At 43.7% G+C, this 13,419-nt stretch overlaps 1 protein-coding gene across 1 annotated transcript in view; it reads left to right on the top strand.

The window, feature by feature from the left end:
• The first annotated feature begins 1,423 nt into the window (after positions 1 to 1,423).
• The window catches only part of GC (GC vitamin D binding protein), a 49,210-nt gene continuing 37,214 nt past the window's right edge, over positions 1,424 to 13,419 (top strand). Inside the window, exon 1 of the mRNA XM_039350342.1 lies at positions 1,424 to 1,560. Within this exon, the coding sequence (XP_039206276.1) occupies positions 1,497 to 1,560 (64 nt within the window). The 5' untranslated portion in view covers positions 1,424 to 1,496. The remainder of the gene's footprint in view (positions 1,561 to 13,419) is intronic.

The raw sequence follows: 13,419 nt of genomic DNA, 5'->3' as shown, positions 1-13,419 counted from the left end.
GAGGGTCGCGGCATTAAAAAGGTTGAGAACCACTGAGCTAGTTCAACCTCCTGCTCAGGCAGGAAATTCTATACCATTCCAGACAAGTAGCTGTCCAGTCTCTTCTTAAAAACCTCCAGTGTTGGAGCACCCACAACTTCTGAAGGGAAGCAGTTCCATTGATTAATTGTTCTCATTGTTAGGAGGTTTCTCCTTAATTCCAGGTTGCTTCTCTCTTTGATCAGTTTCCATCCATTGTTTCTTGTGTTGCCTTCAGGTGATTTGGAGAATAGATTGACCTCCCCCTCTTCTTTGTAGTAACCCCTCAAATATTGGAAAACTGCCCTCATGTCCTCCCCAATCCTTCTTTTCATTAAACTAGACATACCCAATTCCTGTAACCGTTCTTCACATGTTTTAGCCTTCATTCCCCTAATCATCTTTGTTGCTCTTCTCTACATTCTTTCTAGAGCAGTGGTTCTCAACCTGTGGGTCGGGACCCCATTTGGGGTCGAACGACCATTTCACGGGGGTCGCCAAACAACGCAGTCCGCCATTTTTTCCCCCTTTTCCTTAACTGTGCTACTCCCTTTTATTCTATTGGCTTTTGAAAGCCAATAGAATAGACTCTCTTGAATAGAGTCTAATTCTATTGGCTTTCAAAAGCCAATAGGAATTGTCCAGGCTCTCTCTGCCCTGCTGAGCCCCCCAAAAGTCCCATTCTGCAAACGATGCTGCAAGTTGTCTGCAGCGAAGGCGAGCTGTCTGGAAGTTTCCACCCCTCCCTGCTGAGCAACTACTAAAAATGTAAGTAAAAGAGGGCCAGGGGTGGGAGGTGGGAGGCCGGTGGGCGCAGGGAGGGTTGCTGGCATGCTTGGGGCCCAGCGGGTGCCTTACCTCCCTTGGGCTGGGCCAGTTAGTGGCCCAGCCAGTGGTCAGCCTGCGCCATCTCTGCCGCTTGCCAGCTACGCCTCGGCCGGCGCAGTGGGTGGCACCACTCATGCGCGGCGCTCCCGGGCAGGGAAAGTCCTTGACGTACGACCGGTTGAGTAATCCTCGACTTATGACTGGTTGGGTAGTCCTCGACTTACAACTGGTTGAGGTCGCGGCATTAAAAAGGTTGAGAACCACTGTTCTAGAGTCTCAACATCTTTTTTATATCATGGCGACGTAAACTGGATGCAGGATTCCAAGTGTGGTCATAATACCAAGGCATTATAAAGTGGTATTAACAGGGTTAAGACTGCTGAGTTAATGTTTAAGTCTAAACATCGTTTGGGGTCAAATCCTCTTCTTCTCCCATGTGTTTGCCTATCTCTGGACCTTGCCTTCATCTCAGCCAGGTCAAGGGTATCTGCTCTCTGACCTTTGGGCGGCAATTAATCATTGGTCAAAAAAATATAAAGGGAAGCAAGATATAAACACAAGGGTTTGTTTGTCAGCCCCACTTGCAATTCCAGCCATAGAAAGCACACCTTACATGCGTGACGATCCAGTGTGATTGTTAGGGAACTAAGATGAAGGCTGAGGTTGTAAGCCTCCTGCTGCTCCTGTTCACATGTACACATGGACTTCAGAGAGGTATGGGTTTTTATATTCATCCTCTACTCACTTTAATTCTCTCTGATAAAAAGAAAGATTTTCCTTTCCAACGTAACCAGGCAGAAAAGTGGAGAGAAATTCAGTTGAATGGGTTGGTAAGCTGCATTGATTGTCTTTGGTCTTTATTTAGTTGTTCTTGTTCAGTCACTGTTACGTCCAATTCTTTTTTTAAATATGTTTTATTAATTTTTTTTAACATAATCACCTTAATATTTGTTAAACATCCTGTTGTCCGGGTTTATATTTTAAAAAACAATAACAATTCGTTTCTATAATTCTATAGTCCACCTAACAGCTTTGCTTGACGTTCTCTTCCTCAAGGCCAACCTTGAATTAATACAATTCTTATTATTTGGATAAATAGTAATTAAATATAGGCATTTTTCAAATATTTCTGCAAATAATAGCCACATGGAAATAAAGCTTTTTTTCTAACTGATCATCTTGATTGCCTTAGCATAGATCCTGTTTGAAATTCTTTTATTTAAATTTGTTTTCCCCACAATATTCAAAACATTCTTACTGGTTAAGATTTTTACTACACTTAAGTTATGTCTGATTCTTCGTGACCCCATAGACCAGGGTTTCCCAATCTGTGGGCCATGGACCCTACCAGGCCATGGTCTATTGGCCACCAGACCGCATGAGTAGTTGGTCTGTGGGGCGTATGCCCCACTCACGTGAGCATTGCAGGCGTTTGTGGCCCCATGTGCGCAAGCATCACCACAAGCGTTGTGGGTGTTTGCAGCCCCACTTGCGCAAGCAATGGGTGTTCGTGTGCATGCATACATTCACCCACACACACACAAAACCATCCCTTCTTTTCCCCCTCTCCCCCTGCTCCGGGCTGCCGACCCCGAAAAGTTGGGGAACACTGCCATAGACCATAGTACACCAGCCCCCCTGTCCTCCAGGAGTTCCCCCAAATTCATGTTCATTGCATCAATGACACTATCTAACCATCTCATCCTCCACTGTCACCTTCTCCTGTTACCTTCAATCTTTCCCAATATCAGTGGGGGGAGGGGTTCCCAATGAGTCGTCTCTTCTCATTTGGTGGCCAAATCACCAAATCACTAACTGCCCCTGGACATATCACGGCCCATTCCACCAGGGGTGCCGCTACATCCGCGGCTTGGGTGACCCAGGCATCTATAGGGGAAATTTGCAGGGCGGCTACATGGTCTTCCCCCTCATCCTTTGTCCGTCACTACAAGATTGACAAATATGCCTCTTCAGATGCCTCATTTGGTCGCAGAGTCTTACAGTACGTGTTGCCTTATAGCGGGACACAGGCCCAAACTCATTCCCTCCCTTAGGGACACAAGGTATGTCCCATTTGTGGATTCTCCATCCAATCATGCTGGAGAAAGGGCGCTGTCTTACCTGAACGCCTTTTCTCAGCATGATGATGGAGAATCCACTCCCTCCCAGCTAGGGTCAGTTTGACCCTGGTTCCGATGATAGGAAAGCACATGCGGCGGACTAACGTCTGTGTATTGCCTTAGTCTCAAACTGGGGTGTGAGGACACAGCATAGGCGTGTCTATACTTCAGACTTAGTCTTACTGGAGCAGGAAGATTAAGACAGGATCTGTCCTTCCAAAGAACAGCCAAGGTTGACTTCCATTAGGATTGACTGATTGGAAGTCCTTTCAGTCCAAGGGACTCTGAAGAGTCTCCTCCAGCATCACAATTCGAAAGCGTCAATTTTTCAACACTCAGCCTTCCAGTATTCAGCCAATTCTATCAATAATCTTCTAAATAAGAGGAAAACAGAGTTGGAAGGGACCTTGGAGGTCTTCTAGCCCAACCCCCTGCTCAGGCAGGAAACCCTATGCCACTTCAGACAAATGGTTGTCCAAATAGAAGCCAGTCCTCCCAGTGCTCTTGTTCAGTCTCAGATTGTGACATGATTGATTTTGATCCTAGGTCAGGGGTCTCCAAACTTGGCAACTTTAAGTCTTGTGGACTGCAATTCCCAGAATCCCCCAGCCAGCATGCTGGGTAAGGCATTCTGAGAATTGAAGTCCACAAGTCTTAAAGTTGTCAAGTTTGGAGACCCCTGTTCTAGGTTTTCAAGAAGAGACTGGATAGCCATTTGACCAGAATAGTATAGGGCAGGGGTAGGCAACCTTGGCCCTTTTATGACTCATGGACTTCAACTCCCAGAATTCCTGAGCCAGCCATGCTGAGGGGAAAGGGAGAGGTTTCCAAGCTGAGCCATGCTGGCTCAGGAATTCTGGGAGTTGAAGTCCACGAGTCGTAAAAGAGCCAAGGTTGCCTACCTCTGGCCTAAGCCTAGGCCGCTTTATAACTCATGGACTTCAACTCCCAGAATTCCTGAGCCAGCATGGCTCAGCTTGGAAATCTCTCCCTTTCTCCTCAGCATGGCTGGCTCAGGAATTCTGGGAGTTGAAGTCCACGAGTCATAAAAGAGCCAAGGTTGCCTACTCCTGGTATAGGGTCTCCTGCTTAAGCAGGGGGTTGGACTAGAAGACCTCCAAGGTCCCTTCCAAACCCATTATTCTATGTTGTATTTGTTTGGCATGAATGTTGGGGGGGGGGAAGAGACTTTCACTTTTTAGGGAATCAAAAATGGCCCACAAGAAGAATGAATACTGAGGAGAAACAGAACACTATTCAAGTTAAAAGGACATGACTTCAGATTCAGGTAGTACCAATATCTGTGAACCAATAAATGTAGGTTTTAAAAATCATTTTGTTAGATAAGCCACACTGAGAATATGGAACCTATAAAAAGCTAGCTTGCACCTGAAAATACTTTTGTGGTTCTCCTGCCTGGCTGAGGAATTCTGGGAGCTGAAGTCCACAAGTCATAAAAGGGCCAAGTTTGAAGACCCCTGTACCATAATAACCAACTTACTAGAAAATCCCAAAATCAGAATCTCATTTTTTTTTCTCTGCCTCGAGCACAAAAGTTTAGACATTTTTTCCAAATAGAAAAAAAAAATGGGATATATTTTTTTCTATAATTGTTAAAAAGCAGTCCATTTGGCCATCTCTGGTGATTGCATCCGTTCTTTGTTTTTTTTTTTTCGATCCATTTCATTTGTGAGAATTGTTGCAGCTTTCCATTTTAGAACTGTTGGATTTTTTAATGAGAGAAAAAGAGCAGCCATGAGGCTCCTGATTGTATCATGAAAAATGGGGGAGAGTTCTCCCGCTGATATTTTTCATTAAACCCCAAAGATTTTCTTTTTTCCAGAGCTTAAGGGCTACAAATTACCAGGTAATTAATATTTCCATTATACTGGCCTTAAAGCAGTCAGGGCTCAGCACACACCTCTAATTGGAATATTTTTGATGCGTTAAATGGAAAGGTTGCCCCAAAAAAGAAAAAAGAAAAAAAAACACCTTTCTCCAAATGGGTTCAAAGTCAGAGAACGTTCTTTGAAATAATATCTATAATGTTTCTGATCGGCATGTAGGCCATATCAAAATACAGAATAAAAGATGTGACATTGCGCAATAGAAGCATATATAAAAATGGAATGCAAGAAACAGATTAAATGAAAAAAATACAATAGGACAGTGACGGCGAACCTTTTAGAGACCGAGTGCCCAAACTGCAACCCAAAACCCACTTATGTATCATCGGCTGCCAGGTAGGCATGGCCCATTGGTGGGTGTGGCCAATTGGGTGGGAGGGGCCCATTGGGTGGGCATGGCTGCGGTGGTAACAGCAGACTGGGTGGGACTAAAAAGTTCAATCAATCAATTCCAACTTTGCAAGATCTTTGTTTTTCCTGCGAGAAGTTGAAATTGATTGATTGATTGATTGAACCTTTTTTTTGCACATGGCAGTGGAGGCCTAAAGCAAAAAGGGGCGATGGCACACGTGCCCACAGAGAGGGCTCTGTGTGCCACCTGTGGCACGTGTGCCATAGGTTCGCCACCACAGCAATAGGATAATATCAAGTTCCTGAGTGACACTATAATTTACCCCAATCAGACCCACTGTCATGCCTCCATCAGAGCCTGAATCTGCAGAGGAAAATGAGCTGGGACGGGACCCTATGGAGGTCAAGGGAGAGGGGTCTGTGGCTCCAGAGGAATGTGGGGAAAAGCAGGCCGAGGCAGGCCAGGGCCCTTCAGGATTGGGACAGGAGGAAAAGGGGAGGCAGAGTTCAGGCAATGAGCAAGGGCCACCCCCACCTGATCCTAGAGCACGGAGAGTGGAGAGAAGGAGGGAACAACGCAGGCAGGCTCAATTACCCGGGAGGAGAGCATCCCACCCCTCTCTACAAGGCACACCTGGAGACTGAGATTTAAGGAGACGCTGTGGGGAGAGGCATTTGTCGGGAACAAACACTGATTCCTTGGAGTTTTGTGTGTGTTGCTGCTGATCTCTTGTTCTGTGACTTCTGCTTGGAAACCTGGAAACTCTGACCATTGGACTGGCTGACAACGTTGCTTGGATGTTCAAAGATCTCGGACTGTATTTTGGCTTGCCTTTTGGAAACTGCTCAGGCAAGCGTGCATTCAAACAGACTCATTAGGTTTATAATGTATGTGTCATTCCTTCTTATATCCGTGGCCTTGAGTAAATTCCTCTCCTAATCAGACTGTATGTGAAACTACTTGCAGCCAGAGGCGGCTGAAGGGGTGTGTGTCTTCCTTTGTTTGGAGACTTGCCAGAAATGTGGGAGCATTTGGGGAAAATTTGAAGCAATTAAAGGGCGGTTTGAATTACCAACTGATTGCATTGCCTCTGTGCTGTGCCCTGGGTCATCACACTCACATATATAGATCTCACCTGAACTCTTTTATTCAAATAGAGGGCCAGGTTATATAGGTAGTCCTCACTTACATTGATTTAGCAACTCTTCACAGTTACAACAGCCCTGAAAAAAATGATTTATGACCATTTTTCACACTTACGACGGTTGCAGCGTCCCCCATGGTCACGTGATCAGAATTCAGACACTTGGCAATATGCATGTATTTATGCAACTGACTCATATTTACAACGGTTGCAGCGTCCTGGGGTCCTGTGATCACCTTGTGCAAGCAATGTCAATGGGGGAAGCCAGTTTCACTTAACAACCGTGTTACTAACTTAACAGCTGCACTGATTCACTTCACAACGGTGGCAAGAAAGGTCCTAAAAAAGGGAAAAACCCACTTCACAACTGTCTCGCTTAGCAATGGAAATTTTAGGTTCAATTGTGGTCGTAAATCAAGGACTACTTCTTCGTGATTTTGGATTTGGGATCATATATGAAATGTGTAGTTTTCATGTCAGGATCCCAATAGTTCATTCATATGCGGACCAAGATACAAGTCCCTCTCTTTCTTATACAGCTGACAATCAAATAATACAGAATAACGCTGTTAAAAATCACTGGAGATTTGTCTCTGATGGTATAGGATAGATTCTCCTGCTTGAGCAGGGGGCTGGACTAGAAGACCTTCAAGGTCCCTTCCAGCTCTATTCTATTCTATTCTATTCTATTCTGTTCTGTTCTGTTCTTATTCTCTCTTCTCTTCTCTTCTCTTCTCTTCTCTTCTCTTCTCTATTCCTAATCTATTCCACATGTATTCTATTCCATTCCATTCCATTCCATTCCATATTTTCTATTCTATTCTATTCTATTCATTATTCTATTCTATTCTATTCTATTCTATTCTATTCTATTCTATTCTATTCTATTCATTATTCTATTCTATTCATTATTCTATTCTATTTTATTCATTATTCTATTCTATTCTATTCATTATTCTATTCTATTCATTATTCTATTCTATTCTATTTTTTTCATTATTCTATTCCATTATTCTATTCTATTCTATTCATTATTCTATTCTATTCATCTATTCTACTCTATTCTATTCTATTCATTATTCTATTCTATTCTTTTCTATTCTATTCTTTTCTATTCGATTCTATTCATTATTCTATTCTATTCTTTTCTATTCTATTCTATTCATTATTCTATTCATTATTCTATTCTATTCATTATTCTATTCTATTCTTTTCTATTATATTCTAATCATTATTCTGTTCATTATTCTATTATTCTATTCTATTCTATTAACACAATTGGAAGGGAGTATACAACTTACGACTACAATTGAGTCCAACATTTCTGTTGCTAAGATAGTTGTCAAGTGAATTTTGCCCCTTTGCATGACCTTTCTTGCCCCAGTTGTTAAGGGAATCACTTCAGCTCTTAAGTTAGTGACCCGGTTGTTAAGTGAATCCGGCTTTCCCATCAACTTTGTTTGTCAGGAAGTCGCAAAAGATAGATCACGTGACCCCGGGACATTACGGCGGTCATAAATATGAGTCAGTTGCCAAGAGTCCGAATTTTGATCACATGACCATGGGGGGGGGAAATGCTGCTGCAACGGTCATAAATGTAAAAAAAACGGTCTTAAGTCACTTTTCTCAGTGCTGTTGTAGCTTAAAACAGACACTCAGTGAATTGTTGTAAGTCGAGGACTACCTGTAGTACAGAACGAGAGAGTTGGCAGGGCCTTGGAGTGTGCGTGTGTGTGTGTGTGTGTGTGTGTGTGTTATACTTTCTGTTGCTGCACTGAGCAACTCCATATACAGAAGCGGGGGGGGGGGAATGGAGAAAAACAAGGGATTAATGTGTGTCATGCTGTTTGCCCCCATTTTGATCATCGTGCCGCTGGCTGCAAATGAAGCAGCATTCCTTTTTTTTTTTTTTTAAGAACAGGTGTTGCAAACGGCACTAGCATGGTTGAGCCTTAATTTTCCCCCCTGCCTCACCGTTGTAAGCAATCGAGGCAATTTTGCAAGTATTTTCGTTGTGACTCAGTGCAATTTGGTCTGTTTGATGGGAAGCAAAGTACATCGGCTCCTGGCGGGGGTCAGCTTCCAGTGGAAGAGTCAGATGGGCAAGCTGTGCCTGACTCTTTTCCGTTCCATTTGCTCTGATATAACTCGCCCCTGATTGCAGGGGGTGTTGGCTAAGCTGGCCTTCATTCTCTAGCCAAGGAAAGAACAAATGTGGGGCCCAAGTTAAAAAAACCCGCAATTCGGTGGCTTCCCAAAGGTAGAAGTTGGCCAAGCCAAATCAAAGGTAGTTATCTCCTTGTTTGCTTGTGGTGTTAGGTAACTCATTTCTGGACGGCTTTTTTTTTTTTTTTTTTACTTGTGAATCTAAACTGCCAAATGACAAGCGCCCTCAGATGAGATGATTAAAATAGGTAGGAAAAAAGACAGTGTTTCTTCTTTGGGAAAGATGTATTGAGCAGGGAGGGAGGAAGGAAGAAGAGAGAAAGAATTGGAAAGGGAAGGAGGGAGGGAGGGAGGAAGAAAAGGAAGGAAGGAAGGAAGGAAGGAAGGAAGGAAGGAAGGAGAGAGAGAGAAACAATTGGAAAGGGAGGGAGGAAGGAGGGAAGGAAGGAGAGAGAAAGAATTGGGAAGGGAGGGAGGGAGGAAGAAAAGGAAGGAAGGAAGGAAGGAAGGAAGGAAGGAAGGAAGGAAGGAAGGAAGGAAGGAAGGAAGGAAGGAAGGAAGGAAGGAAAGAGAGAGAGAAACAATTGGGAAGGGAGGGAGGGAGGAAGGAAGGAGAGAGAAAGAATTGAGAAGGGAGGGAGGGAGGAAGAAAAGAAGGAAGGAAGGAAGGAAGGAAGGAGAGAGAGAAAGAATTGGGAAGGGAAGGAGGGAGTGAAAGAGGGAGGGAGGAAGAAAAGATGAAGGAAGGAAGGAAGGAAGGAAGGAAGGAAGGAAGGAAGGAAGGAAGGAAGGAAGGAAGTTAGTTAGTTAGTTCTCTGGTTTTGTAATGGGCTTTGAGAACTGTAAGACCGATGTCCAGATCAGGAAACAAAGTTATGAATACTGTTGGTTGCATGGTCAGCCAGATGTTTGGCATTTTTCTCCATCTTTTGAGTCCTTCCAACAGATGTTGTTGGTTGATGGATGCAAGCTATTACAAATAAAGCTATCTTTTCCAGTTATTGTTATGGTGGGTCACATAGTCGACTAGCCAGATGTTAAGACTGGATTTGGCATTTTTATTCACCTATCAAGTCCTTCCCTAGGACCTGCGATAGGAAGATGTTGTTGTTTGACGGTGTTAAGGGCATCACCACAGGATGTAAGCTATTCCAGATAAAGCTGACTTTTGCAATTGACTGACAGTGATTTTTGTCAAGGCCAGTGGTGTTCAGGTGGTGTCCAGTTGTTATGGCATTGCACCCAATTATTATTGTTATTAGTGTTTATTAAGTTTAAGTAACAGAATCTGGAAAGGATGAGTGAGCCTCTCCCCTCCTTGTCTTTACGTTCACTAGAACTAAGTAGGGTCAAATGAAAAGAAATCTTCCCAAATTACATTCCTGCTTTGGACTCAGATTTCTCTCATCTAACCATTGTTGTGGTTACAGTTCTTCATGTTCCTCAAGGTTACCTTCCTCACAGCCTGTTACAAGATTCTAGCCCAGGGGTCTTCAAATTCGGCCCTTTTATGACTCATGGACTTCAACTCCCAGAAGTCCTCAGCCAGGCAGGAGAACCACAAAAGTTTTTTCAGGTGCAAGCTAGCTTTTTATAGGTTCCATATTCTCAGTGTGGCTTATCTAACAAAATGATTTTTAAAACCTACATTCACCTTAGATTTATTGGTTCACAGATATCGGTACTACCTGAATCTGAAGTCATGTCCTTTTAACTTGAATAGTGTTCTGTTTCTCCTCAGTATTCATTCTCCTTGTGAACCATTTTTGACCCCCTAAAAAGTGAAAGTCTCTCCCCCCCCCCCAACATTCACGCCAAACAAACACAACATAGAATAATGGGTTTGGAAGGGACCTTGGAGGTCTTCTAATCCAACCCCCTGCTTAAGCAGGAGACCCTATACCAGGAGTAGGCAACCTTGGCTCTTTTATGACTCATGGACTTCAACTCCCAGAATTCCTGAGCCAGCCATGCTGAGGGGAAAGGGAGAGGTTTCCAAGCTGAGCAATGCTGGCTCAGGAATTCTGGGAGTTGAAGTCCACGAGTCATAAAGCGGCCTAGGCTTAGGCCAGAGATAGGCAACCTTGGCTCTTTTATGACTCGTGGACTTCAACTCCCAGAATTCCTGAGCCAGCCTGGCTCAACTTGGAAACCTCTCCCTTTCCCCTCAGCATGGCTGGCTCAGGAATTCTGGGAGTTGAAGTCCACAAGTCATAAAAGGGCCTAGTTTGAAGACCCCTCTTCTAGCCGTTCCCACCTCCCACATTGAGACAGTTGTGGAAATTCACCAGATGAAGGATCCTCTGATCTTCATAGGAGGATCAGAGCTGATTGTCCCACCCTCAGAGAATCAGGAACGAGTACTTGACCTCTCCTGTTTTGCAACTGAGCGGAGAATGGGATCTGGCAACTGGTCTTGGCGGGAATCAGGAGAACTCATCCCAAGGGAATAGGATAGCAGTCTTCCAGTACTTGAAGGGGTGTGAGAGAAGTGAGGGAGTCAACTCTTTCTCCAAAGTACCTCAAGTTTGGACAAGAATTAACGGCCGGAGGATCACTGAAGAGAGATGGAGCCTAGAACTAAAGAGAAATTCCTTGTCAGGGAGAACAATTAATCAACCACAGCTTGCCTTCAGAAGTTGTGGGTGCGCCATCACTGAAGACTTTCAAAAAGAGACTGGACAACTATTTGTCTGGAATGGTAAGGGGTTTCCCGTTTGAACAGGGTTGGACTAGAACAGAGGTCCCCAACCTATGGTCCACGACCCGGTCTGGAGCCGTGGCCTGTTGGCCACTGGGCCCCAGGAATAACTGGCAGCCCCCCAACTCACGGTAGCACTGCCACACAGGCACTAGCAGTCCATTTGTGCATGTGTGGGGCACCAGCAGCCCATTTGCGCATACACACCAGTGCTAGCGGCCCACTTGCACATGCACACAGCCACCAGGGCATGCACCATGGGTGCACATCACCTTCTTGTGCAAGCGTGTGCATGCATGTATGCACTAGCACTGCCGTCGTGCACGGGGGACACACTCGCACAATTCGCTGCTGCTCCCTTTCCTTTCGGACCATCAAGCCGGAAAGATCGGAGAGCTCTGGACTAGAAGATCTCCAAAGTCTCTTCCAACTTTATGATTCTATGTTTTGTACTCTAGTTATTCCAGAATCATGACTTTCTGCAGCCTTGTTCCTCATTCTAAGCTCTCCCACAGCTCTGCTAAAAGTTATGGGCTGTATCTTTCCTTAGCTATTTCATGGTAATACAGTTTGACAATGCAATATCAATATCATTGGCTCAACACCTCAGGCCACAACAGAAGTGTTTCTCAATTACCATAGATCAGTGTGCTAATAAACTCCTCATCAAAAGTGCCATCCAAGTATTTCCTTCACATCAGGAGAAAGGCTGTTTTCAGCCCCTCGCTCATCTGAGTAATAGCTTGGGAAAAGCAGACTCTCCTTGCTGTTATTGAAAGAAAGATCTTCATTAGGGTCCAGTCCAAGCTGGGAATAAACAAAATGGAGACCGCTTCAGAAAGAAGGTTGTGGTTTATTGAAGAGCAGAGCCAGACAGAAAGGTGACTCTGGGGAAGCTGACCACATGTAACAGGGAATGGTGGGTTTTTATACCTCCTTGAGCTTTTGTTTGGAGTTGTGCCTGTGGCATGAACGTTGACCTCAGTCTGAGTGTACCTTTCTGGTAATCTGATGGTGGTGGGATAATCCTATTATGTCCCAAAGGTCATGTCCTGCTTCCCTAGGGGTGTAGCTGATGACTATGTCCTGTGCTGGATTTTTTGGTGTGAGGGATTGTTGATTCTAAGGAACTTTGTCTTTCTAATCCCATCAGCTCTAATCTTCCTGGCTCCAGTCTTTCTGAAAGGATTATCAAGTCTGCATTTCTGCAGACCTGATTTCTGTTTGGGGCAGAGAGACTTGTGGGGGGGGGGTTCTGCCTTTAAGATCCTTTGGGGAAATATAATATTCTGCCTTTTAATATTCCCCCAAAACATTTCTTTCTCTCGGGGGGGGCTGACTACCCACACTGTTTTCCCAGCAAATAATTTCCCAAGATTTCAAAAGGTCCATTTAAAATGTTTCGTCCATGGGAAATTTTTTTTAAAAAAAAAATAATCCATATCCTTTTATAAGATAAAGGAATTATAATATCACTGTCACCGTTACTACTTTAGTTTCTACCTGTCGTGCTTGCATTGGATAGTTTATTTTAAATTCTTCTTTTTTTATTGATTAGCCTACTTTTCAGTTTGAGATACAGATAGTCCGAAAATTGGATTTGTTATAGATTGTAAATAGGAAAGAGTGGTTGTGTTCAACTTTTTCTCCTTTAGGCTCAAACTATAGAAAAAGTTGAGTTGGGAGCTTCAGTTCTTTCAGATTCTCAGCCCCTTTTACCTCATCCATCTTCTGTCTGGAATCTTTCTGAGGCCCAGAGTTTGCAATCTCTAAAACAGTCAACTCTGAAGGTTATGAAAAGCTGTTTCCACCCTTGGAAAGAGGAAACAACACAGTTCCTTGCCTTCACACCCAAGACCTTGGAAGAGCTATAAAACTAACAGTGAACATAAAAAAAAAAAAGATAAGGCACAGAAGCAAGAGAAAAGCCAATTATAAATTTATTTACAAAATTTATGGATGCCACGATTACAGCCACCTGCTCAGAGCAATTCAATTAAAAGCATCAAAAAAAAGCAGCAGAAAAAAATTGTTCTGGATATTACACCAAAGCCAAACAAATAAAACTCTCAATAAAAACATTTTGGTTTTTTTTAACCATATATGTACATATACAATGGAGAGATGGGTGAATGGATGGATGGATGGATGATAGATAGATAGATAGATAGATAGATAGATAG

The sequence above is a fragment of the Crotalus tigris genome, unplaced genomic scaffold (genome assembly GCF_016545835.1).
Source record: "Crotalus tigris isolate CLP2741 ecotype Arizona unplaced genomic scaffold, ASM1654583v1 scf7180000018322.853269, whole genome shotgun sequence".
NCBI classification, from domain to species: domain Eukaryota; kingdom Metazoa; phylum Chordata; class Lepidosauria; order Squamata; family Viperidae; genus Crotalus; species Crotalus tigris.
Note: the sequence above shows the minus strand (reverse complement) of the source record. Positions and strands in the feature narration are given on the sequence as shown.